The sequence below is a fragment of the Nelusetta ayraudi genome, unplaced genomic scaffold (assembly GCF_046127955.1).
Source record: "Nelusetta ayraudi isolate G7.1 ecotype Tasmania unplaced genomic scaffold, CSIRO-AGI_Nayr_v1 ptg000048l, whole genome shotgun sequence".
NCBI lineage: Eukaryota > Metazoa > Chordata > Actinopteri > Tetraodontiformes > Monacanthidae > Nelusetta > Nelusetta ayraudi.
This window is the reverse complement of record NW_027466098.1, coordinates 5681648-5709629: the sequence shown is the minus strand read 5'-3', so window position 1 is coordinate 5709629 and position 27982 is coordinate 5681648. Positions and strand designations below refer to the sequence as shown.

The window sequence follows — 27982 nt, the reverse complement described above, 5'->3', positions numbered from 1 at the left end:
AAACAACATCAAGCACATGTTGATGAAAAGGCACTCGGCGAGCCGCATTTGGGACCTTTTCCGCTAGTAGCGGTAACGACGCCACTTTTTTGAGAAGCTGTGAAAAGGCCGCCGGACGCAACGCAACACTGAGAGGCGGCAAGAGGAAGCTGTATATCTGCTGCAGTTTGACTGTGTTGAAGGCAGTGAGCGACTGAAGTATGCAGCGTTTAAAAATGAAGCTTTGGTATCACTGCGCTATGTATATAAATGTATTACAGAAACATACAGTGGTGGGGGGGGGGGGGGGGGGGGGGGAGTTTCTCGTGCATTTGTGATGTACTGCATTGCATCCGGAAGTTTTGTTTTTTTTTCAAGCATTCCTGTTTTCTGTTCTTCTTCCTCTTTTGATAAAAATTGTCGCTATTTTAATGCACTCACTCTTTTCTTTTCACTCTATTGATAATTCAGAGTGTTTTGCTTGTTCAACTACATATTTTTTGGAAGAGTTAAAAGTAGTAGAAGTACTTATCAACCAATGCAGAGAAAAACAGATATTACAAGGAATTCTGTCAACTTGGACCGAAAAGAACAGGGTGGAGGTGCAGCGGTGGAGGGTGGGAGGGGGGGGACTTTTCAGAACGCCATTCCTAGAAAACTTGGGCATGTGTTTTTTAGGAGTAACTTGAGGCTCGAGGAGGAGTCACGGTTTCTATTCGACGCTGCAGCCAGCTGAGCGGTTGCGAAATTTAGGGGGGGGAGTTGGACGCGGTGCCAAGAGTCAGGTTGTCAGCAAGCTGAGGCAGGGAGCAAAACACAGAGGGGGGAAAAAAAGAACAAAAATAGACGGGGAAGAAGAGGGGAAAGTACAAAACGTTGGGTGTGAGTGTTGGCTCCATGACGAGTGTGGAACATTACTTGGTGCAACAGCTGCACTCATTTCTAGAATCATCCGCGGTGACCAACAAACTAACAAACAAACAAACAAACATATTCCGGCACACGTGTCAGCGTGTGTGAAGGACACACAAGTTGCGAGTCAAGAAATATCCCAGCAGCTCACGTGCCCAAAACTTACCTCCATGACGAGGAAAACAGAGTTTGGCGTTTCCTAGAAGAGAAAAAAAGAAAACAGCATCAGTTACAGCCGCTACTGCAGCTACAGCGCAGCTGCCAGTGGTCGTGAGTAAACAGCAACTGGGGAAATATTCACAACAACAAACGGCTCCAGCGCTAGCTAGCTATTTATGAGAACCGAGACGAGTCCAAACACATGTTTCATGATGTGAAAATACACCATCAACCCTGTAGACTACTGCATTAGTAACAGATGTATAGAATATTGAAGAGCATCGTCTTACACACTGGTGCATATACTATTTAATCATGAAATGGTGAAATACTGGCCTCAATAAAGGTTTACAGTTGCGTTCGCTGGGATTAAGCCGTGTTCACACTTATTTCTGTGTTTATTGGATTATGTGATTATGCTGGAGGAAAAGCCTCAAAGCGGCAAAAAAAACAAACAAAACCACATAAAATGAACAGGTCACCATTTTGCTCCCGTTTGTTCTAGTTGGATTCACTCTATGGTAATTACTGTATAGCTTATTTTGTTTTGGGTTGTTTTTTTAGTGCTCCAACAGTGTAGTTTCCCAATTTGAGATCAATAAAGTACATCCATCCATCCATCCATCCATCCATCCATCCATCCATCCATCCAACTCCAAACAACACTTTTGGAAGGTTCGTAATGCAAGTAACCAGCCCTACACTAAATAATACTAAAATAATAAATAACGCCTGCTGCTTCTTATAAGAGACAATCAATTATAGATAGAATCAATTTGGGAATCATCTGTTCATAGTTTGCGCTTCTTTGCTATTTCATCTGTGCACATTGGACAAAGGCAAAAAAACCCTGTCATCCTCCAACTTCCCTGGCACCAATGAGAAAGCTGTATTTAGCACAGTTTCCAAACGATCCTATACATGAGCGGACGCCAGGTAAGGTGACTCGCCGGCCCCCGAACCGTGAGCCACAGCTGTGTGCCACCGCGTGCGAAGAGTGACCCGGCGTGTGACCCCGGGCTAATGGGCTTGGTTGCCAGGTTGGTAAGAAGCTCTGCCTTTTCCAATCCCATCGAGTTGGAGCAGGTGGCGGTGCTGGTGCTGGTTCAGGGAGGGGGCAGTTTCCACTACAACTGTACATGTTTGCATGTGTGCATGTGTGTGTGTGTGTGTGTGTGTGTGTGTGTGTGTGTGTGTGTTGAGGGGGGTAGAGAGGGATTACATAATGAGAGGATGCTTTGTTCAGAACAGACTGTGGGGAGGAGGGAGCTTTGAGTGGGAGGGGGGATTGCAGGGGTCAAAGGTCTCCAATGGCTAATGAATAAGTCGGTGTTCATCTCAACACACACACACACACACACACACACACACACACACACACACACACACACACACACACACACACACACACACACACACACACACGTCTGTGATATATGACACACGTTGCACAATCACCAAAACTAGAGCGACCAGTGCTGTGCTGGGTGGGGAGAACAGAGGGGGCGTAAACACCAACCAGCGTCAACAAACAAGCAGAGCGCTTCTGAGAAAAAGTGCTCAAGAGAAACTTTGTGTGTGTGTGTGTGTGTGTGTGTGTGTGTGTGTGTGTGTGTGTGTGTGTGTGTGTGTGTGTTGTCAGCTTGGTCCCGTTGCTTTACTTGCAGAGCAGCGAGATGAATTTCAAGAGGCAGGTGGTGACGGCTCAGCTACAAGGGCTGCTTTTGTTCCATGGACCCTCACCACCACCACCACCCCCCCCCCAACCCACCCCCAAAAAAATAAAATAAAATAAAAACAGGACCAGCAGGCCTGACGGTTGTGAAAGTGACACTGGAAACTATTTACAAGGAGGTTTTTTGTCTGGTTTTGTATTTCAGCGCAGCTACTGGACCCTCGTGCATTCGGTTTGAATTTGTTGAAAATGCGCAGACTTTGGAAACCGGGCTTGGCTGGGATCCGTAATCATAAGAGTAAAGAAAGAAAAAAAAAATGCAATAACATAATTTGACTCTCTGCCAATCACAATCCTTATCATGCTTTTTATGAGCTTTTTTTTTTTTTTTTTCTTGCTCAGCGCCGGATCTGCAGGCTGGACAAACAGATGACAGGGCTTTATTATCATCAGTTATTAAAAAAAAAAAAAAGAAAGAAAGAAAAGAAAAGAAACAGCCAGTACCAAAACATTGGCATTAATCGCAACATAAACAAAACAACTTGGTTCAGCTCTGCCGTTCTTGCATCACACGGTGACTCCGGCACCACATGGTTATGTAATAATACACGGGAGGAGGTTGGGGGGCGGTTGCCGTGGACGGGTGGGAGTTAAACATTCTCCCCCCACGTCAAGTGTAATCCAGGGTATTCCGAGTAAACCGGCGACATCTCGCAGTCAATGTGACATAACTGCGTGAAGCCCACGCCTGCCAAGTCACATGACGCCACCAGCGGCAGGAAAACGTTCATTATGAGCCGCCCGAGGACACCGAGGTCAGCGCTCACTGTTGGATAATGACGTGTTTTCGCTGGGGCTTTTCCCCCCCCCCCCTCCAATTTAGCTGGATGATTGTTTGTTAGTTTCGCAAGACGTTAAATGCTTAGCTAAAGTGTGGGTTAAACGCTACGACGCTTGGTCGCGCAATTGAACGCAACGCCGCCAGGCTAAAAGTGGGATTTCAGCCGCGTTAAAAAACAACAACAACGACAAAAAAAAAACAACAGTGTTTTGAGTTTCAGAGCGCGCAGATGAGGGTCACGTGAGTGGAGCACACCGCGTGCTTCGGCGAGCAGTCGCGAGCAACCCCTCTCCCCACCCACCCGAAGTTGCCGTTCCAGTTGGCCGAATGTCTAGAAAGCAGTACGTAAGCGCATTGCCGCCAGACGGGGGGGGGGGGGGGTAGTACTCGGTTATCACGTTTTTACGTGATCATTTTCACGTTACAACGCGAAACTATAATTTTCACGGAACAACTATCATGTTATTTCGTGAAAGTTTCGCCTTTTTACGTGAACATTATCACGAAATTTCATGACAACTGTCAAGCTTTTGACGCAGTGTCCCCTCGTAATGGTGAATAAGCAAGTGTCTCATTTAATATCATTAAATGGCATATTTATTACAGGCGCATATGAGAATGTGCCTTCCAGACGCTCTGTTTACATCTCTCCCAACCGGGGGAGGAATTCACTGCAGTCAAGCCAACCAACAATTCTATAAAAGCGGTCGAGCCAACAGACACTCGATTTCCACTTGTACACCAGGTATTACGGTAATCACTGAGCACGATGCCTAAAAGAGACAGAATAGTATCGTCGTGTGGACATTAAATGAGAGAATACTTTTATGAGAATAGCGCTCATAACCTTAGCCAGCCCAACAAAGCTAATGCTAACCACAACCACAAAAAAGTAAACTAAGTTGTAGTTGGGTAATCAAGATGTTTGTTTGCAATCAGAGACATGGACATAGAGAGAGAGCGGGAGCGAGAGGTTCCCCTCCCCAGTGGAACATAATGTTCTTTAGACTCGCTGGCAAACTAAACATTCTATAACTGAGCCACCATCCCCCCACCTCCTGAATGTAACGGGGGCATCTGGTTCATCCTGTTTGCAGTGGCCGGGTCAAACTTCTTTAGGGAAGCTGCGTCACCCAACAGCATGACCAGCATTTAAGGAAAGTGTTTAAGCTAATGGATGCGCTGCTAACTTCGACTTGCTTCTATCCATTGTTCTTTAGCACATTTTGGGACGTTTAATATTGTGTCGACAAATACATCAGAAGAATTAAAAAGTTCCAAAAAGTTCCAAAAAGAATCAAACTTTCCATTTTGTGCATCAAGAAAATCTAGACAGAAAAGCTGAAAAAGTGGATTTAATGAGCTGGGGTGATTAGATCACACTGAAAGGCATGTTCACACCCAATAAAATGTACAAATTCAAATTACTGTTATTTCCCAGGTGTTGCGTGTATTAATGACTTCAGAAATTAAAAAACCTGCAGGCTGCTGGGTTTTTTTTATTTTTTTTTTTACTAATTGCCAACCGACACAGCCTTCCATTGCACAACTCACATATAAGAACATAACAACTTCCTGATGTTATGCAGCATTTTGGCACAACATGAAACGCACACAGCACACGACACATTCTGTGCCCTGTCTTGTTATGTCACCCTTGTTTTTACAAAGGACGTCTTTTATTACCACCTGCCTGCTCCTAAAGCGGCACAATGTTCCGATCACTCCGTGTCATGGACGACCCAGGCCGGCAGAGTCACATTCCAGCTTTTACGTTGGCTTTGTTCAAAGAGGCCGCAGACATAAACTGTTGCCTCTTACTGGCAGCAGATCTCTGAAAGACTCCTATCGGAGGTGTGGGTTTATGGGTCGGCACTATTGGACAGTAAAGTGGGTCACCCATTTAGTCTTGGTGAAAGCATAAACATCTTGAAAAGCTCAGACAATCAGCAAATATCGGCTGAGCAGCAAAGGTCACTTACAGGGTTGAACAACTTGTGACTAAAACTTTTCAACACAAATATTGACAGCTTAAAGCAACAACTTGAATTCAGCAAGTTCATAGACCACAGAGTGGAAAAAAGGGGGAAAAAACACCAGAGTCACAGGTCGGGCCTCTTGCCGTATCAAATGATTTCTAGCAGTTAGATGCGTCTAGACAGCTGTATTTCAACTGGGGTCACATTTCCTGTTCTGCCAAGTTAAACCGCGTCACGGCCCTGCACGTGCTTAGAACAACATGAGGCAACACGCGGCCGACGGCGGTGGGAGGAAGCCGACCGAAAACCAGACGGTGGTGTGGGAAACACAGGGAAATAAGACAAAAAGTAAAGCACGCAAAGGACAGAAACAAAACGGAAAAGGAAAAGAGGAGCAGCCGTCTATTGTGCCTGGTTGCAAGACGGTAGGAAAAAAACAACAACAAGAGGGTTGAATATTCGCAGACATTACATACACTTGGCGCACTACAGCAGACAGCTTAGCCGGGACCCACCCAGTGGATGTTCCTGGCAGCAAAAGCCAAGCTGACCACCGAGTGCAGCTCGAAAAAAGAAAAAAAAAAAACGCACAAACTGACTGAAACCACATAATTGACACGCTGAGCCTCGAGGAAGTGAGGAAGCATAAAAACAAACGGTGGAGTCTGTGACGTCGCTCTTGTCTGGTTCAGGAACTCACTACCAGCATCAGTCACGCTGCCCCTAGTGGCCTGTTCCTTCACCAGCCAAAGATGCTAAAATAAAAAACCTGCAGCAACGCAAGTCTCAAACTCCTCACTGGGATCCTCAGTCACTTTACTCTAGATCAGATGATTACATAAGCAGAGGGGAGGGAGAGGGGCGAGGGGGTGGGGGGGGCTGTGGGTGGAGGAGTGAGAAGGCAGGTGGAATGCCAGAGGCTTCCACCGACACAGGAAGTGGCTTCTCCGCGTGGGAAGAGTTGCTTCATCATCCAAACAGCCTCTGCTTTCGGCAAGCACCTTTGCAGCCCTTTGTGGATGTCGTGACACAAAGTGTTCAATGAGTCAGTTTCATTAAAATAAGGACAAGAAATTTGCGAAAGCCGCTCTTCGGTCCAACTGGAGGAGGCCATCGTACCAGGCATACGTTCCGGGGGTCTATTAGCTGATGAGGCTCCGCCAAGGAAGGCTAATTGAATTTAACCCCTGTGTTTATTCAGCGTGTAAATACAGATCACCCACTGTGTGGTGCGCTCACAATGTGTCCTTTCAGACTTGAACACAAAGCACTTCTCGCACCCTCGAATCATACTTTGCATCCTTTCCATCGGCCATCACCTTACGAGTGTTTTGTTTGGGTGAGTCCTTGTACAATCTATTCTCGGCCACGCAGGAAATTGCTGCTTTTTCGCAGAGTCACAGGCTGCAGTTGTTACAAGGGCAGCTTTTTTTTTTTTTTTTTTTTTGTTTATAGGGGCCTGCTCTCAATACCAGGCACCGAGATGAGTGAACAGTTATTACAGGAAAGTCCCCTAGATTAAGCAATTCAATTCAGTATGTTGCTCATTAACAGCTGAACACACATAAACGGTGCTCATTTCCTGAAAGCACTGCCAATTGGAAAAAAAAATAAAATAACAATGCTTGATTTAATGTGGCTGAGCGAATGCAAAAAAAAGACCAATACATTTGACCATGGAAATGCAATTTCTTTCAATTTAAATAGAAGACGTCGACTTCTGGAAGCTCCCATTGTTGCAATCAGCCGCAGTAATTTTAGGATAAAAATAGAGTTAATTCAAGTTATCTGTATAGTAATCAGCTTGCTGTAATAATCATATGCTGCTGATAAGCCAGCCCAATTTGACAAGTGAGGTCGAAACTATAACACTCGACTGAGCCCGGTGCCAGACCTCATGTGACCCTGGCTGACACAATATAGCTGGAGCTGACGTTAAATTAAAGAAGAAATAATTAACTTTGGGTTGAATGTTTTCAATCTGACTGTTAAATATCAGATTTGAAAGCTAAAGTGAGTTTGGACTTACTTGGACATCATAAAGCGCCACAATGTTTTCATGCTGCAGCTCCTGATGAAAAACAGAGAGAAGAAAAAAAAAGAAAATGCATCAGCAGGGGAAAAACGCACGGCTTTCGCCAAATCACCGTCAAATACAGACTATTCTGATAATGTCTTGCTTGGTCTGTGAGGCATGAGCGGAGCTCACCTTGAGGATTTTGATCTCCTTGCCAAGAAGGATCTGAGACTTGGACAGGTTCTTCTTGTTGATGCTCTTGATGGCCACCTCCCAGTCTGTCTTCTGCACAGCAGGAGGACACGGACCAGAGGTTGAAAACAGATCAGCAAAACGTTCACAACTTCAGTCTGTTGACTGGCAAATCTAAAATGTCACTTTTGAGAAAGAAAAAAAAAACACACGGAGAACATTTGTTCTGGCAAATAAAGGACGACACATTTCCACCGCCATATTCACCCACTGCGACCTGCAGGACAGCGCAGAGCTGCATTAAGAAATTTGGGTCACATCTTCCCTCAAGGTTCTAGTCAGATAGAGGCGGTGACTCATGTGGCGTGCAGATCATGTTGTGTGTACACTACACACCAGGAGACAGCTGACTAGTTTAATAGCTGCTGGTACTTTAATGCTGAATCTACTCTCCTGTGTCTGACTGGCGACAGTTTAGACAAGAGAGAGCATCTCTGCTGCGCAAAAAATAAAACAATTGTGTGAAATGAAGTTCACAATAAAATGCTTGTGTGCACATCATTTGTTTTCAGTCACCTCAAGAACCCGTACTCTGGTAATGTAGTTCGACGCCCCATGTTATTCCTTCCACAAGAGGTCTTTTTTCAGCCAAAGTATTTTTACACACATATTGCGAATAGTTTCCCCTAAAGGATGGATTTAGGAATAGGAACGTTGCATTTAAAGACTCCCAGACCATAGACGCAAAACAAAGCGCACGAGCGGTAAAGCACACAGCAGTATCAACTGGCCGACATGCATCATCATTATGCACAGCGGGCCGGCCAGAGGACCCGGGTCAGTTTGCGGGACTATCTGCCACTTATTCCGGCCTTTTGCACACTGAATGATCTGCTGAATGACAAGGCGCTCGGGTGACAGTTCTAATGGGACTCACTCGGCCTACTTGCACCAAAAGAAAGCGCGAGAGAGAGAGCGAGATGAAGGGCACTGCCCCCCCCGGCCTAAGATAATGTTTCCAGATGAGCTCCTGAAGCTGGTATTGAAAAAGACTTCTTCTGAGGATCACATGCGTCAGTGTGCGAAATAGCCGTCAATATCTGGGATTTTTCACTCGGTACTATTCTACATTTCCTTCACATGCAGGAGGCCTATAATAACCAAAGTCACAGCACCTGTTCTCCATTCTTCTGCCAGCGGAAATGTTTTTGCTTCCCTTTTTTGAAAAAAAATAAAAAAATATGAGACCCCATTTAATATTGCTTTGAGGCTGTCAGGGGCCACCATGGGTTGATCAGGGGGGGATCCAACCGGCCCGGACTTCCCTGTATTTTACACACTCAAGTGCATTCAGGCACTTTCGCAACATGTGCTGCACATGCAAACACTTGGGGGTGCGACACGCACATAAAAAACCCCAGGAGGGGTAAATCATAAAATAAAAATAAAATTCCAGTGACAAAATGACATTAAGCTGGAAAAGCGACAGTGTGCAGTGGGTCCGCTTCAGTCTGCGAATACATTGCCAACTGAGCTGCATCCATCCACACCTCCCCGGCCTGTCCAGCCCGGCCAGCCAAGTGTGAGTGAGCTGACGACACAATTCCCTGAGGGACGAAAAAAAAAAAAGGGAGCCAGCCCAGCCTGTCATGTACAGCTGGGGGCGGAGCTCGGGGCGGAGCAGGAGGTCTGGGCACGCTGGACGGTAAAACCGGACGAGCTAAAGCAGGGGTGGGCAAACTTTGTGACTGGTGGAGCCACAATGGGTGCTAAAATTTGACAGACAGGCCAGGGCAGCAGATAGACGGAGTGTTTCGGTGACCCACCTAAATATATCATGGGATGTGTAGAAAGCATGTGCTTTAATGTCCAACAATATCTGTGTGTTTTGAAGCTCCATGGTGTTGAGAGCTCTTTATTGAAATGGCTTTTAAGACACTGAAATAATAGATGAATACAGCTATTCTATGACTTACTATTAGGATTATTGCTTAAAGTTCAGCGGGCCGGGCCGGGCCGGGTTACAAAGCTCAACGGGCCGCATAGCTAAGCTAGTGGTTCAATGGGACAGGGGCAGGATGGGTCTTGCAGGCCAGTGAGTCCAGAGCCGCCGCTTCTCCTCAAGCTCAGGGTCACGCCGCAAAGGCACCGGGGGGGGTGAGGTTGCATTTTCCAAAATGCGTCGTGTGATGTCACGCCCGAATCACAGCCGATTATAGACGCACGCGTGACTGGCAGGAGGATTAGCGTCACTCGTCCTCGGGTGTTATGATCGGCCGGCAGAGGAGAGACGAGGGCAGCAGGACAGCGCGAGACAACCGAGAGGAGGGGGAGGGCATCATTTAATATCCTCGGAGGTTATTTTTAGTCTTTGCAACGCTTCAGCCCGGCGTGAAACCACAGTGAAAAGCACACGCAACACAACTCTTTAAAGCAACAAACTAACAGTGGATGTCATTTCATACAGGGCAATACATTGGATTCCACCTTGCAGCACTACATGTGGGAAGGCGCAAAGAAATTGCTAACAGTTTGCCTTGTTATTTCAAAAACACACCCTTTCATCCTGCGTAATAATCTCCAACTTCAAGGTGAGTCATATTTTAAATAACAGGACAAGCTAGGAGGGGAAGGCGGTTCATTACGTTGTGTTCTTTCTTTTCCAAGCAGGCACACGTTTCAGAATTGTAAATTAAAGGTCAAAATGATGACAGCAAAGCAGAGAATTGTGTGTGTGTGTGTGTGTGTGGGGGGGGGGGGGGGGTGAGAAGAGCGTGTTTAATCACAGTTCATATTCTAGGGAGTCGGAGATAAAAAGTGAATTCCTAAAGTTGTTTGTCTGTGAAACTTCAGTTGGTAAAAGTTATCAGCAAAGGTAATTATTAATGTAGCGGGTTTCAAAACCACGGCACCGTAGCCTTTTCATATTGCGTAAAGAGAAACTCAACTTTTCGCCAAGTTGAAGGAATACTAAACCAATAGTACTAGCTTTTAATTACTGTTGTTCACTTGGAAAACATTTCAGACATGTGCAAAAGAAACACAGAGTGATTCAGCTGAGGGTGGCTGACCACCAGGACGCAAAGTAGCATGTTTTGTCTACTAGAATTTAAAAAAAAAAAATCAAAACAGGCTTTCTTGGTGCTCTCGTCTCATGTTATTATGGTATGACGGCACATCTCTGTTGCAAACCGGTGGCTCTGAATTGCTCCAACCTCACAAGGCCTCTGTGGTGGAAATAATCCACTTATAGAAACTATAAAAAGTCCAAATATAAAGAAGATGACAGGGTCTAAGGGGGGGGGGGGAGATCACATGAGCCGTTTCTTTTCAACGCTTATTGAGTGGCCCCTGACTGGTGGTGGTGGTGGTGGTCAGAGGATGTAGCAGACGACCTGGTGGCTGCGCGGCTCGGGATTTTGAGGACACTCGCAATTTCCTCAGGCTTCCATTGAGGAATCTGCGGATCGTGGCCATCTGTTTCACACCGACACTAATGGGAGCGTTAACATGATGTCATCTCCTCCTGCGCCATGCTCGTACACACAGCGAAGCAGCCTCCCCAGCGGGTCTCCTGTGGTGACACTCCAACCACACCCCGGCTCAGCGGCAGGGATGGAAGGGCTCTCGGGCTTCCGGTGCGTCCGTAGCCGCGCCAATCACCCAAACGGCTCGCACGGCACTTACGTAAGGGAGGCCTCGCATCCTTAAAAAGGCAAAGGGAAAAACACTGCACCCCCCCCCCCCGTCCTCCTCTCCCTCCCTCCCTCCCGTACGTCAGCCAGTCATTCACTGGCGCCTGACTCATCGCTTTCATGAATGAACCAGACGATAAATATATTTCTGCAGCTGTGCAGCTCATGGAATGACGGTCATTTAAAAAATAAAAAAAAATAAAAAAATCACCTGTTAGAGCATGCATCATAAAAAACAAACAAACAGTGTGCATCATAAAAAACAAACAGGGTGCAGGAATGTGGTAGCAGCCCACACACTGCTGCAGATCTGCATTATTCACAGTCAGTGACTGACCCAGATTTTCACACGGAGCTGCCTGCTGCTTGTGGTCACCCTTAAAAAAAATAAAAAATAAAAAATAAAAATTCTAATTCTGCAGCAGTAGAAGAGAGCGTATGTATTTACCTTCCTGTGTCGTCCCTTGAAGACCACGGCGAACGCACCGTGTCCCACCAGGTCCTTCCTGCTGTACTCGAAGTCTCCCACCGTCTCCATCGCGAATGGTTCTGCTGCTGCTGATGCTGACGATGATGATGATGATGATGATGATGCTCACAAACGATGCTCGGTGGCCTCAAATGTCCCGTTCGTCCGCCCGTCCTCCTTCCTCAGGCGGACACAGTCCCACAGTTCCAAAACCCAAACCCACTCAGTCCTGGTGGGGCCGCGGCTCTACTGGACGACTTTCCATACGTGCTGCGGCGCATGAATCTGGGCTCGCCATCGGGGACAAGGTGCACTCGCGTGCCCTCTAACTAGGCTAGACAGACGGATCTTAATAACATGAACGAAAGGAGGAGGAGGAGGGTATAAAAAAAGAAAACACACAATCCCGAGCTAGACTGTATCACTGGCAGCTGTCAAGTCTCTTGACCCAGTTGGATAGCCACGATAGACCTTGCTCTGCATCCCCCAAACTGTGTAAGTGGCCTGTCACCTCGCCCCTTTTTCTGTGGGACAGTCTACATGATGACGACCGCGCAGGGCACACGCGTGCAAAAAAAGGGGGGGCTGCAAAACAGCTGCAAGACGGCGAGCTATCTGCTAGCCTGACAGTGACATAACCCTGTGGCTACACCTAGCGTCATCGCTGCTGCTGCTGCTGCTGCGCCTGCCTGCTGGGTCGCTGCAAACATGAGCTACTGCATTCGGTGGGAAATGATGTTGAGGCGGTTTTGGCACTGACACTGTAAAGAGGCTCGACTCGGTTCTATATAAAACAAAGACACTTATGATGGTAGTCTGTGAAGCTAGCGAGCATCAGCGACAACGGTCCGTGCGCCAGCGTTAGCATAAAAAAAAATAATCAAAAAACTGATGGGTGCAACGGAAAATGGCAATACTGTTGGTTTCTCTGAGGGTGTGGGTCCTTGTGTCCTCCTCGACGAGACGTCCGAGAGACTCGAGCCGTCTCTGTCCTCTTGAATCTCTCCCTGTCCCACGGGCGGACATTTATTTCATCCCGTGAAACATTAAAGCGCACTTTGTTGTTCCTTCCGTCGTCGGCGGCTCACAACGGGACAGCTAACGTTAGCATCCGGAGCGACTTGTCCACGTCAATAATCGTACTTCCACGCCGAACTAGAATAAGCTCAGGAGCTAGTATCAAATACACGATTTTAAAATGACTGTACAGCCCTGTCACTTCAGTGGACTGCGACAGTCCGTCAGTCTGCGCTGCGACTTGAACAATAATGGAATCGAGGGCCACAGTCCGCATTTATACGCGATCCTTCCGCGCATGCGGCACTTAACCGTTTTCTTCCGCTGTGAGGGTTAGTTCGACTGCTTGAAGCTTTGCGAATGCTTTTACAAGCTTAATTTTTTTTTCATTTTGGGAATAATAATACTAAAGTGTATTTCATAAAACACCAATAATTCTTCTCAGCAACCGTGGTTGTCAAATTTGCTAAGTGCGTCGAGAATAATGTCTTTATCTTCTTAGCTTAAGAACGATTGGCAGGTCAAGGTTCCAGAAATTAAGCATATATGAACGTTTTTAGATGGTTTATTTGGTTACATAATACATGAAGGTATTAAAATACCGACATTGTGTTATATGTTTTAGACATTTACTACTGCATTAAGAAATTGTTTTTGTGTTTGTTTTTTTGTTTTGTGTTTTTAGCGAGGATTAAATGGGAAATGGGGGCCACGCCACACTCCAGTATTATTGCCTAATAATACAATGATCTGAAGCTGGGTCATGCAACAAATATTATCTGAAAAATAGACAGAAAATTGACATATCATATGTCAATTCAGACTGTGGTGCCGTGATGACAAGGTAAAATCTTTGGTCACGCCGGGGAGCATTGACTCTTTTGATAGGAGGGGGCAAACATACTTTAAAAATAAATAAATAAAATAAAATAAATCCCCCCCAAAAAAATGTGTGAGGGAAAAGTGGAGCGGCGGTTACATTTGCCTTCTTGTGCCCCGTAGCATTGTGGTAAGTTCTGACGCCCCCTGGTGCTCACATGCATGATTTGTAATAGTTTTCAAGCGCCATCAAACTTGAATCTAAAGTAGTCGAGTTTTCACACACACACACACACACACACACACACACACACATTCTATCAGTAAGAGAGTGATCTAGTTAATGACACATACATTTGTCTGTTATGTTTGCACCCTTGATTGTAATCATTTGCATCTACAGCTAGAGCGTCTTTACTTTCCCTCTGGCGCTGATTTTGATAGAGAGGTCAAGTAAAACTTCAAACACAAATATTGTATATATTTACTCATTTGCAAACATACTCCATACTCCCACCGGCAATGCATACTCCTAATGACTACCAAGTACTCTGGACTCAAGCGCAACTCCCTCCAAATTTTGCATGTCCTTGAACCTCTCTTCTCACAACGAGACCGGTGGGGTTTTATCATGTTATGAAGAAGATAGTAATTTCAGTGATGACGTGTGGTCACTGGAAACACTGCACGGGTTAGGGACGGTTTACAGCACCCCAGCCTGTCCTATCTAAAGTACAAGGTCTCGCTTGTTGCACAACACTGAGAAGCCAATAAAATTTCCATGTGTGTAGTTTACCACAGAAATAATGCAACATTATTTCCTTTGTGACAACTAAACACCTGACTGCAGCAATGTGAGGGCACTATGATATCAAAGGTGGGAGCTGTCACACTGTAATGCATGATGTGTAATGTCAATGTTTTGCAGTCTTCACCTCTTTGGAGCAATTATGGAAGATATCAAACATCAGAAGCATTGCGGTGAACCACTTTTGCACATAACCCAATGGACCCGTTTCAGTGCTTGAAAGATAACGCGGATGATGTCACTGAAAACGTGGTGGACTTTGAACCGACGACGGGCGGTCAAACACAGGAAAATTACGTAAGTACGAGGTAGAGTTCTAAGATCTTGATCCAAAACAAACCCCATTTAGCCTCTAAAAGTTCAACTAGGTTAAATCAACACCTGCTGCTTCCGTTTCATACGTGTACTGTGGCAAAGTCCCCGAATGAACAGGCTGACATTTTAACAGTGGTTGGCTGAACACTCAGTACTGTTCTCGTTCTGGTAATGCAAAACTCAAGTTTGCCAGTATATATAGTCTGAGGTGCCCATGTGCGTGTCATCAGCGGAAGCTTCAGGAAAGCCCCCCCCCCCCCGGTGACAGTCTACCCTTTACCAAACTCTTCTTTTTTCTTTCTTTTTTTTCCTTTATTTGCACAAGGACCTCAGGTTGTTTGTTCTGGTGAGACAGTATGTTCGGTTGTTTTGCTGACATTCAAGAACAGCTTGTCACCAGAACATCACGCAGCACACCCCCACCCCTCGTTGCTGCTGATGAATCATCCACTGGGGGCGACAGCAGGACAACAACTTTTAAGAACTGAAACTGCGATGCTGCGGGGACACACACACACACACCCACACACTTTGACATCCAGTCTGTGGTTTATACTATTTCTTGTTGTCCGGCCACTTCCGTAGCTTAGACTGCCAGCATCTTTTTGATTAAATTTGAATATAACTTTAATTTGACATTTTTAGTAATTGTTTTTGCTCCCATCTACCCGTTTGCATATCGTCCACCCAAATATTCAGAGTTGCTAAAGCCTGTCCTAGCTATGTTTGGGTGAAAACAGTCTGGACAGGTCACCAGTTTATCACAGGGTGAAACACAGACAAACAACCATCCACACTTACAGGCAATTAACTCCCATGAACACGACTCTGGACTGTTGGGAGGACGTGGAGTGAATCCATGCAGGCTCAAAGACAGCATGCATCCTGCACACATAAAGGCCCAAAAAGGACAGTAGTACAGATATTTGTGTGATTTAAAAATAAAACGAAAGTCAAAAGAATATTCACCAAATATGTCTTTACTATCATGACAACATTAAAAGTGCTTGTCCCTGCATTAAAACACTTCCATGCATTGAAAAGTGTCTGGAAGCAAGATATTTCAGGTAGATGATGTAATATTGTCGAGCATGTACAACAACACAAACAAGCACTATGCACAAGGATAGAGTGGATAGAGCACAAGTGTGGCCAATTGAGGATAAAATCAAGAGATGAAATGAGTGAACTGTGCTGTACTGTGAGGGAGAGGATGACTTTTGGTATTTCATTTTTGTTTTTTTGCTTTCCAGAATATTACAATTTTGTCGACCGGAAGTTTAGCAGGCATGTTAGCATTAGCATCGGAAGCTGTTCATTTGCAGTTGTTCGCGATTGTTGTTCAGTAGCACCGTGACGTGAAGAGGAGGACACAGGCTGGCAGTTCCAAAGGCAACGGCAGGAGGAGATTCACATGCAACAGCATATGCAGGAAAAGAGAATGTAGTGCCACTTTTTAATCTAATCTTTTACAGCAGCCAATTCTGCTGTAAAAGAGCAAACGCTTTTGTCTGGAAGTTTAAAATGCTAAGTTAAGTAGCCTCTCCAATAGGTACAAATTGCGGACTCAATCATTCAAATTCACGCGCTAAAGTGACAACAAAGCCAGCTTCTGTGTCACTTCCTCTTCTTCTTGGAGCTGGCTGACGAGTTCCCACTGTTGGAGTTGTAAGTGGGGGACAGCAGCATAGTGAAGAGTATCAGCAAAGGAACCAGCAGGTAGGGAGCATAGATGGAGAGCAGCAGCAAGCGCTCCTGCTGTGTCTGGGGACCAGGTCGGGGCGTCACTGGGAACTCATGGAACATGATGTGGCCCAGGATGGGCACCAGCGTGGTGGCCACGTGGACAGAATACACAATGGCAGGCGTCCGAATCCACTTACAGCCACCTGTGAGGCAACATGGTCAGTCAAAAGGCTGAAAGAGATTTGTATTTTCTGACCTAGGGCCAGTTACAATAGTTGCTGTTGCTCAGTCTTACAGGAATGGAGGAGGGAAGAACAGATTTTGTTCACTCAAACAACACATTTGTATGGGTGCTGGTTAGGCAGAACAACATACAGCAGAATAATGTCTTTTATTAGATGCAGTGACACACAAGCAAATTAATGCAGTGCAAATAATAAGATATTTATCTGCTGCATAGCGTGTGGTATTTTCTCCCCCAGGATTTAAAAGTACGGCCTAATTTTATTATTGATTCACAACTGAATAAAAACGCTTCACTCAGGTGGTCAGACAAAGTTCCCAACATGTATTGGAGTGCTATCATTCAGCAATAGTAGGGAAAAAGTTATTTCTCTGGGAGCTCAAAATTGTAAAAGGGTTGAACATTTTTTCAAATTGAAGTCCGAACAACTGGCATGGCTGCTTTATTGTCCACCCTAAGTCCTAAATCAAGAGCAAATTATTTTATTGTTCAGAATTATTCTATTATTTCCTCCATCAAATGCCAACTGGAACCGTCACCCACTGATTGACTTACTCGATGTAACTGTTTGCTTTTGTGATTTATTTTTTTTTAAATAATGATTTTGTTGCATTCTCCTAAAAAATTTTTTTTTTAAAAATACATTTTTTAATCACCCAAGCACCTTATGTACTAAGTGCAAGTGAACTCGTGTATTTTTCTTCCCCAGTGTAATGACTGCAGACATCCAGCAGAGGTCAGGTTCGCACTTTCTTCCGCAGCGCTCACTCAGTCCGACGAGCCATATTTTTTTTTTCTCCCACAGACTTGAGACTTACTAAAGTTCCCAAAGTTCATTTCAACCGACAGCAGAGCGTAAAGCAGTGGTGGAGGTGGAAGCCGACTGACCTTTGAAGAAAGCATAAGCAGCAATGGGGAAGAAAGGCAACTGGAGCAGGGCCTCGCAGAAAACAAAGGATTTGAACCACTCGGGAGGCTCCGTCACCATGGGGTCCTTGAAGTCGGCCGAGTACCACTCCAGGACATCTCTCAGCTGCCGCAAGGAAAACTGTCACCACAAAAACCCGCGCGCACACGGCAACTTGACGTGGAACTCGAGTCCACTTCTCTAAACACTGGCACTCACCGTCTGCGGGTACACGTGTGCAGGAAGCAGCGCCTGTAAGTCGATCAATAGTGTGATCGGAATATGAGATGCAAAGTAGAGAAAAAATATGATTTCTAATACTCGGGTATACATGGTTGCTCGATCGAGAAGACCGCAGCAGCAGACAGTCGGGAGCGGGTGAGGTAAGGTTCACCCGGTGGGCTTGGTCTGACGCGAGGTTCGAAGATCAATCCTATTGGCTGACAGAGGGCGAGGGGGGGCGTTCCCCATGGCCTTATCCCGCATGGGGAAAAACTGTAGATGCAGCGTTCAATTGTTCCATTAAATTGTCGGAATATTTTAGTTGTATGACTGTAACAGATGTTTATATACACAATGCACAAGTTGAATACATTACAGCGTCACAACTATTAGTTTGAGACATTCAGGCACACTCTAAACACTCTAAATGTGGTGCTAATTTTCTGTTGGTCCCGCTCGTCACTTTAAATCTTGGGTCGTAGAATTACAAAATGAAGGCGTGTATGTGAATCAGATTTCTCTCTTTTTTTTTTAAATCTATTTTGATGATGGTTGTTTCAGGTGTGCTAAAATTATATAATGTGTGCCTAACAACTGATCTTTATACTCTCGTTATTTGACTATGTGTGGCATTGAGATACCAGAAGTTATTGAAAAATAGATAACTGCTATCTCTGCAGAAGTTAAAGAGATACAACACCTGAATTACATGACAGATTATTTATTTACGCAATTGAAGGATTATATAATAAAATATAAAAATACATTCATCATCATTTTTTCTTCTTGCTTATTTATTGTCACATGTGATTAATGTGCAATACCACTTTAAAGGATAAGTTACACAGTAATTTATATGGGTAATATGTGACATACCATGAACTGATTTCAATAACTTTCAATAACAAATTTGATTTCTTGGCTTTTAAATTGCATTCATATTTTCCATCAAAGCACTGGCTGCCGGGGGACATTCAGTTCCATGATATTCTGAAGCATCTTTAACCAAAACCTGTGGACTCAGAACATCCACGTAGACCTATAAAAAGACAGAGAAAAAATATGTCACAATAATGGAAACAAAATGTTTATTTTTCAAAAACACATGAAGTGGTAAATTTCTGCCTAATATGAAGGTTGTTGCATAAGACAATTGAGATTTTCAAGTAAAAAATGTTCATAGTTGCAGTTATTTCATGGAAACCCACTGAATGACATACGTTTAACAATGCAGCTCAAACTGGTTATTGAGGGAGTTGGTTTTGTGTTATTTAATTTAAGCATTAGAACTTGTGAGAACTTTAAAGGTCTACGAAAAGCAGCAACCACCTATCTATCCACCAATCCATCTATAGAACAACAGTTGCACAGAAAAACAAAAATGATTTTACATTGGTTGATGCACCGCAGATAACAGGGTGTTTTCATTTATTCATTTATTTTTATCGTTTCCTCACATTTCTGGTCTGCATCCTTCAGGGTTTGTGTTCTTATGCCCAATACAGATGTGATACACCACAGCGTCTGAGGTCTCCAGATTTGGATATGGCAGTGTGCCTGAAAGTGGAATCATTTTAACATGTCATGTGTATTTTAAAATGAAACAATTATACCAGGCATGATAGGTAATACTGTAGATGCAAATAGCTCTTTTTTTTTTCTTTAAGTGATTTCAAAGAAACCTCCATACAGTATATGTAGCCTTTTGAGAACTGAAGCCACCAACTCACCGAATGTCTGCATCTCCCGCAGCACAACACCAAATGCCCAAACATCTCCTTTAAAGCTGTAAAAGTTGTTCTTGAAGTACTCTGGTGGGTGCCAGCGCAGTGGGACTCGCTGTTTGGCAAAAGCATGAAATGTGATATTACACGAGGACAACAAAACTGAAAATAATTATGAATTAAATTGTTGAACTCTAAAATCTGTTTGACATTGTAAAACCTTTTGCTGGCCCAGAAATCTTTGAAGATGATTGTTAAATGATCCATTGCCCTTGTGGTGGAAACAATTTTGAAGTCTATGTGCAATTTAATCACTGCCTGTCCAAGACTAAGAGAGAGACTTTTGAGAAGTGTTGCTTTCTGTTGCAGAGGATGTGGTCAACAAGCTGTGGTCAGAGCAGAAAGAGTGACAGCCCTTCTAAAGCACTCAGTTAGCTGCACACTAGATGTCTACAAATTTTCATACATTTATGTATGTGCATACAGTGTATGCATGGGGGCCAAAAATGTTATTTGATTCGTGGTAATCAATCATGAAGTAATTTTTCAGATAGATTTTTCATAGCCTCCAGGTGCTGTGGCTTAGTTGGTCAAAGTGCCTGTCTAGGACCCAGAAGATCCTGGGTTCAAATCCCAGCAGTGCCTTTTTTAAATGTGAAGGCAGTCTTGATTGTTTAGCCTAAACTTAACTTGTGTAATAATCGTCAGCAAAGACAAAATTGAGCAAAGCAGATGTCACAGAGGGATTGAGTCTTCAATTTGACGTCAGGATGTGTTGCTCCTTGACTAAACAGTTGAGATGCAGATAGCGTTCACAGGGGTTCAGTCCCATGGTGCTAATCAAGACTCTTGCCAAAAGCAACAGTCACCTTCACATGGATTGTGTCTCAATTCAGGGTCTGCATCTTTCGAAGCCTGCATTTGAAGGCCAGTTGCGCCATAGCACTGCACAAAAATTCACCAAAATTCGAAGGACGCTCCAAATGTGCCCTTGAAATACACCCTATTTTTAGCCGATTTGAAGGATGCACCGCTACTATCCTGCGCATGGTTGGGTGGCGAACCACTGGTTAGCTTGATGCTATAAAAACATTACTTCTGGGGTTGGCCAGCAATAGGGAACGGCGGTGATGCAACCAAGAAATACGCCGAAGGCTAGACCGTCCCATGTGGTCACCGGGGAGGCGGGTTTGGGTTCGTCCTTCTTTGGAGGACCAGCCTTCCGATGGATGACGCTTCCTTCGAAGGATGCAGACCCTCCAATTGAGACACAGCCATGGTCTTCCCAAATGACTGCTGTTGAGATTAAACAAGTCAAGATTGTGCTCTTGGTTTGTCTGCATATTGAAAAATTATTATTAAATTATTATTATAATTGATATTATTAAATATTTAAAAAGGCACTGCTGGGATTTGAACCCAGGACTTCCTGTTTATTAGAGAGGCACTTTCTCCAACTAAACGGCACATTGCTGCCTCCCAAAGGTCAGACCTAGACTGCACGTAGTTTCAATCTTTACAAGATAAATCCTACAGCTGCGATGAACTGAAGGACTGCTTTCACAGCCCTTGGTTGATTTCCGGTGGGACTCAAAAGGCTCTTTAATGTGCTTTATACATAATCTTTCGCTCTTTTGTGTACTTGCTACACTCCATGAGGACATTCTTCACAGTTTGTTGTTTCTTACACGCTTCACAGAGTCCGTCTTGATGCCTTCCAGTTTTGAACAGGTCCCAGGCCAGCCCACAGTGCCCCAGTCTCAGCCTTGTCATTGTCACTGTATGCCTCCCCCTGACCCCAAGTAACTCTGCCCCCTTTTAACACTGTTCCGAATACGAAAGTAATACCTCCCCTTCTTTACCTTTCCCCACTGCTCCTGCCACTCTGCTGTTATTCTTCTTCTGATAACTGCTCTATACTCTTACACTGCTACAGCAATTTCCACATCCACCTCCCTTTTCAATGCCCCTTTAGCCGCCCATCTGCCACCTCATTCCCCTCCACCTCTACATGAGCCGGCACCCAGGGAAACCCAACTTCCCCTCCTGCCTTCTCAATTTTATACACCTGCACCAAGAGCTCCACCATCAGGTCTGACATGACTCCCAGCTTGCCTTCCCCCATAGTCTTTAAAACAGATCGCCAGGAGCTTTTTCAGGAGTCTGCTTGCAACCAGGTCACTATAAGTTGTGCTTCCATTTGTCTTGATTGACTCCAGTATGCTAAGGTCTATTTAAGGTGGCACCACTGGCCAGTGCACTATAGGGGAACTCTCCACCTCCCCAACACCAGCCCCTCCATTTCTTGAAAATGAAGCACTCCTTCCTAACACTTCCTCCTCCATACTCCCATGCATCCTCCAGGACTGATTTTGCTTGGTTCTCTCCTTTATACCTCCTTAGTTTACTTATGTATTGCATTGCCAATTTTATCCTTTGACTCCCCAGTGGAGCCTCTTCATTTCAACAAGTAAGGCTGGGATTGGGGTGGTGCGGAGGGCCCCAGCACACCCTCAATGCCTTTGCTCTGTTTGTTTTAGAGTTGTTTTAGTTGCTGTACCATAGCTCAAACATCCATAGTATAGTCTTGATGTTATTGCTTTATATATAATTATATGTGTGTCTTGGCCAGCACCCCGAGTGCTTCCAGAGAGAGACCTCATCACATTAACTTGCTTTTCACATTTAGCCACTATACTGTCAATATGATTTTTCCATGTGAGCCTTTCATCAAAAGCACTCCCAGGAATTTAAACACTTTTACCCTCTGAATTGCCTTTCCGTACGTAGATAAACCTTGACATTCAGCTTTCTTGTTACCAAACACATCATACTTTGTTTTTTCTACGGATATCCTAAAACCCCACCTGCTACCCCAGTCTGCTTTTTTATCTATTGCTCTTTGCATTCTTTAAGTTACATACTTGATGTTCCTCCCACTTTTCCACACTGCTCCATTATCTGTGAACAAAGAGAGACCAAATTCAGGTCCAATATCTTTAAAAATGTCATTTATAATGACATTGAATTATACTGGACTAGTAATGTTCCCCTGTGGTGTTCCGTTTTCAATGCCTGTGCCACTAGATACAGCCCCTCCCACCCTCACCTGTATTTCCCTGTTCTTAACGTTACAACCGGCTCTCAAGCCGCAACAAAAAAGGGGAGATGTGCACACAGTTTCCAAAATGATATAAACTAGTTTATTAAATCAAAAAGTAAAAATGTATGTGTGAAAGTCAGTGTTGTGTCAGTAATGTGTGTATGTGAGTGGATGTAGTGGATCATACAAATGCGTGTTGTCTGTGTGCAGCAAAAGAAGCATAATGAAAACTCAAAAACAAGGCAGCTGGAAGCCAGGAGAGGGGGGGCGAGAGAGAGAGAGAGAGAGAGAGAGAGAGAGCTAGTAGATTAGATTAGATTAGAAAGATTAGACATTTTTATTGTCATTGTATAAAATACAACGAAATTCAGTGCACTGACATACTGGATCATAAAACAAGGCAACATAATAAATAAAATTCATTAAAAGACACTAAAATACACAACAATACATAGAGAACATCCTCTAGTATTCCATTTCTAAGGTGCAAAAGGTGCCAGAGTGCAGGTACAGGGTGATAAATTGCAGTATTACATGAGATATTGTTGTGTGGTGCAGCTGTCAGTGATGTGTCTTCAGATCAGAGTTGAGTATGGTAATGGCTTTGGGATAGAAACTGTTCATGAATCTCGTGGTGCGTGTTCTGATGGACCTGTAACGTTTTTCGGAGGGTAACAGTTCAAATAGATGGTTGGCAGGATGAAACGAGTCTTTGAGAATGTGGTGTGTTTCATGCAAGCATCTGGAGTTGTAGATGGTGTCCAAGGTAGGTAGCTGTTGATTAATGATGTTCTGGGCAGTTTTTATAGTCCTTTGCAGTGCCTTTCTGTCTGCAGCAGAACTGCTACCATACCAGGACAGGATGCCATAGGTGAGGATGCTTTCAATGGAGCAACGGTAGAAGGAGTACAGGTGATGTTCTGAGAGATCGATTTTCCTGAGTGTGCGGAGAAAGTATAGCCGCTGCTGTGCTTTCTTGACTATTGCTGTGGTGTTTATTGTCCAAGATAAGTCCTCTGATATGTGTATTCCCAGGAATTTGAAGCTGGACACCTTCTCCACCCTCTCCCCGTTGATGAGTAGTGGAGTGTGTGTTTTCTGTTTCTTCCTGTAGTCAATTATCAGTTCTTTCGTTTTCTTTTAATGTTGAGGCTCAGGTTGTTCTCTGCGCACCACTCTGTCAACCTCTGAACCTCCTCTCTGTAGGCAGACTCATTGCCTTTAGTGATTAGTCCCACCACGGTTGTGTCGTCTGCAAATTTCACTATGTTGTTGGTAGTGTGAGATGGAGTGCAGTCGTGTGTGTACAGAGAGTTGAGGAAAGGACTCAGCACGCAGCCCTGTGGGGCTCCTGTGCTGAGTGTCAGAGTGGTAGAGAGATGCTGGCCCATTCTGACTGCTTGTGGTCTGTGTGTTAAAAAGTCCTTCACCCAAAGGCAGAGGCTGGGCTGTATCCCCAGGTTGGACATCTTGGAAAACAGTCTGCTTGGGAGGATAGTGTTAAATGCAGAGCTGTAATCCACAAATAGTAACCGTGCGTAGGTCCCCTGCAGTTCCAGATGGCGCAGGACGGAGTGGAGAGTCATGGAGATGGCATCGTCCGTAGACCTGTTGGCTCTATATGCATATTGGTGGGGATCCAGGGTGGGTGACAAGGCAGTTTTGATGTTTTGAAGGACCAGTCTTTCGAAACACTTCATGATTACAGGTGTCAGTGCTATGGGCCTGTAATCATTTCGGGTGGTTATTGTAGCCTGTTTAGGAACTGGCACTATGGTGGATGTCTTCAGGCAGGTGGGGACAGCGCACTGCGATAGAGAGAGGTTGAAGATATTAGTAAATACTTCACCTAACTCTGAAGCACAGTCTCCGAGGACCCGTCCTGGAACACCATCAGGACCAGCTGCTTTCCTTGTGTTGATCCTGCGGAGTGTGTGGATGACGTCTCTGGGCTGGAGCACGAGGGCCTGACTACTGGTGTCTGGGGTTGGACCGATGGGAGTTGTGTCCTCCACCTCAAAGCGGGCGAAGAACCGTTTCAGCTGCTCCGCCTCTGAGACACTGCCGCTTGACAAGTTGCTGCTGTTATTGCTTTGCCTGGTGATGTGTCGTATCCCCTGCCATGCCTGGCGGGGGTCAGAGCTACTGAAGTGGTCCTCAATTCTCTGTCTGTAGGCTGCTTTAGCATTCCTGATTCCCCTCCTCAGGTTTGACCTGGCAGCACTATACTGCTGCATGTCACCAGATCGGAAGGCTGTGTTGCGTGTCTTTAGCAGGAGTCGGATGTCCCTGGTCATCCACGGCTTGTTGTTAGGGAAGACACGGATCTGTTTTGAGGTGGTGATGTTGTCCATGCAGCATCTGATGTAAAACAGTACAGAGGAGGTGTAGGTGTCGATGTTGTCATCCTCAAATACAGTCCAGTCTGTGTCACTGAAGCAGTCCTGTAGCTGTTCAGAAGCCCCCTCTGGCCACACTTGTATGACTCTGGTTGCTGGTTTGGTCGTGCAGATGCGTGGTCTGTATGCTGGAGTCAGAAACAGTGAGATGTGGTCAGACTGCCCCAGGTGTGGTCGGGGTGATGCTTTAAACCCATGCTTAATGTTGCTGTAGACATGGTCAAGTGTGTTTTTCCCTCTTGTTGGGCAGTGGACATGTTGGTGGAATTTGGGTAGTACAGTCTTTAGGTTAGCTTTGTTGAAATCACCTGCTATTACATAGACTCCATCAGAGTGGTCCCGTTGTTGTTTGCTAATGGCAGTTAGCAAGGAGTCCAGTGCTGATTTGGTGTTAGCATCGGGAGGTATGTAAACAGCAGTGATTATGATGACTGTGAACTCTCGTGGCAGATAAATGGGGCGACATCTTACTGTTAAATACTCCACATCTGGCGAGCAGTAAGTGTGCGTTATGACAGCATTTGTGCACCATTTGGTGTTTGTATAAACACAGAGCCCCCCTCCTCTGCTCTTACTGGAGTCTGATGTCCTGTCGGCTCGGTGTGCTTGCACGACCCGATAGCTTGATAACCTCAGCCGGGATATTTGGGGTAAGCCACGTCTCTGTGATCACCATGACACAGCAGTCCTGGATGTTTTTCTGTGTTGATATGGTGAGTTCCAGCTCTTCGATCTTGTTGGGAAGTGATCTTGCATTCGTGACGAGGAGGCTCGGTAAAGGGGGCTTATGCGGTTGTCTGCTTAGCCTAGCTCGTACTCCGGCTCGACAGCCCCGCTTTTGCTTTCGATCCTGACGCCGCCTCTGTCGCCTCCCGATCGGGAGAGTAATCCACCATGGGGATTCCGGTGATCTGATGAGCTCTGTCGGTATGTCGTACCCGGTGCTCGTTGGCTCCAAAATGCAGCCATTTCGCATGCTAAGTAGTTCATTTCAGCTGTACCTGGTATAAGGTCGTTTGTACGCCTCACTCAGAAGACAGTTTAGTAACCAGTAAACTGACAATAGTATCCAGTGCGAGTAGTGCTGAGCCGCTGCGTGTACACGCGCCGCCATCCCATACTTGTGCCAACCATAGTGCTGAGGGAGGCGGTCCTAAATAGGCTGTGCACCGGCCAGGTGCACCTGGTTAGTCATCAACACCTGAAAGAGACACACACAACCAGTTCACAGCAAAGGGGAGGACCCAAGGCCCCCATGGCCGTAACACTAAGTAATTCCTGAATCAATGAATTTGAAAATGCATGAGTTTAACATGCGTCTTTGAATTTCTGTATCATACAGTTTTATAATTACCCCCTCCTTCCACAACATATAGGCTTTTTCAGGATCCAAGAACATTGTCATCAGTCCTTCTTGATTTACCATGACCTTCTTTATGTCAGACTCTAATGAGAGGACTGGGTCTAAGGTGCTCCTACCTCTACGGAACCCACTTTGCTTCGGAGTAAACCGCCGTTCTCCAGTTTTGATAGGTTTCAGTCACCATTCTCTCCATTATTTTACATATCACTGTAGTAGTGAATGCAATTGGCCTGTACGACCCTGCCTTTGCGGCATCTTTCCCTGGTTTTAAAATTGGGACCACTAATGCTTGCCTCCAGGCTGCAGGGAGAATTCACCCTTCCATATACTGTTTATAACTGTCATGGAGAAGAACAAATTGACAGCATCACTATTATCATCATTTATTTTCAGTTTGGATGTGTGCTGCCTGAATGTCTCATTCCTTTCCCTTATACCCTCCTCCCCAATATTCCTAACACTATGCACATCCTTAAACTTACTCTCACACATCTTTGCCTTTTCTACATCACTTGTAGCGACCACCCCTCCATCCCCTAAAACTGGCATTCTCTTTTTCCTCACAACCTCTGGCATGCTGTGAACTGCAGCCCATACTTTTCCCACTGATGAGTCCACCCCTAACCCTCCACAGTATTTCCTCCAACACTCCTTTTTTGCAGACTTGATCACTCTTCTTGTCTTGGCTCTCAACCTTTTGTACTCTATCACGTTCATTTCTGTTTTTGCCCTTTCTCAGTGCTCTATAGACTCGATTTCTATCTCTGACTGCCTTATCGCAGTCCTTATTCCACCATGGGACACTTATTCTTGCAGCTGGGGTTTTCTTAGTAGGTATACACCCATGTGCTTTATGTATCTTTTTTATTTGTTTTTTATTTTTGTATTCTATTTATGTCTGATCACACTGAGCAAACTCATGGTTACCTTCAGACTTTCCACACCTCCTGACTCCTCTACAAGCAGCTGCTGCATGCCCAGAACGCTGACAATTATGACATTGCAGTGGGGGGCGGTTATATTCCTTCACCTGGAAGCTGGAAGCTCATGAATCCCAAGTAGACTCTCAATGGCATTTTATTCACTTCTTGCTTAAATGTTAGCAGCACCCCCGTATACCCCGTCTGTGAATCTCCGTGCAGCCTCAACCTCAGCTTCCTGCAGGTTGCTAACAATTGTACTTTCATTCATGTCAGGGATAACATAGATTACTCCCTTTACAATTTGCATACAGCCTTCAAGCATGAAGCATTCAATGGGTCTGTTTAGCAAATGGCAAACTTTCCTTGCCTTCTCTCTATGGGCTTCGCTCTTCCACAAGACTAGCACATTTACATTTAACATCATTTTCGCATTCAGCACGGATTCCATTTTGTTTTTAATATCTTCAGTCAGCTTGAGGGGGTCTAAACCTTTATCCTCTCCTAAAAACTTGAATCCACCCTTGTTTCCAACCC

The 27982-nt window shown here is 45.0% G+C and overlaps 2 protein-coding genes and 1 non-coding gene across 4 annotated transcripts in view; 1 reads left to right on the top strand and 2 right to left on the bottom strand.

Moving 5' to 3' along the window:
* ulk2 (unc-51 like autophagy activating kinase 2) overlaps nucleotides 1–13194 on the bottom strand; it is a 33524-nt gene extending 20330 nt beyond the window's left edge. For both annotated transcript variants that reach the window (XM_076035880.1, XM_076035881.1), the window contains exons 1-4: nucleotides 11898–13194; nucleotides 7755–7847; nucleotides 7575–7616; nucleotides 1058–1090 (exon numbers count right to left, since the gene is read on the bottom strand). In XM_076035880.1, the coding sequence (XP_075891995.1) occupies nucleotides 1058–1090; nucleotides 7575–7616; nucleotides 7755–7847; nucleotides 11898–11987 (258 nt within the window). In that variant the 5' untranslated portion in view covers nucleotides 11988–13194. The remainder of the gene's footprint in view (nucleotides 1–1057; nucleotides 1091–7574; nucleotides 7617–7754; nucleotides 7848–11897) is intronic.
* A 2744-nt stretch (nucleotides 13195–15938) lies between these two features.
* Nucleotides 15939–18112, bottom strand: LOC142895100 (sigma intracellular receptor 2-like). The gene is made up of 3 exons (XM_076035871.1): nucleotides 17934–18112; nucleotides 17696–17840; nucleotides 15939–16766 (listed from the first exon to the last, which is right to left on the bottom strand). Exons 1-3 carry the CDS (start codon nucleotides 18045–18047, stop codon nucleotides 16495–16497), a joined length of 531 nt encoding a protein of 176 aa, XP_075891986.1. The 5' UTR covers nucleotides 18048–18112; the 3' UTR covers nucleotides 15939–16494.
* A 2119-nt stretch (nucleotides 18113–20231) lies between these two features.
* Nucleotides 20232–20305, top strand: trnap-agg (transfer RNA proline (anticodon AGG)). The gene has a single exon. It is a non-coding gene; the product is annotated as a tRNA-Pro (tRNA).
* The last annotated feature ends 7677 nt before the right edge of the window (nucleotides 20306–27982 follow it).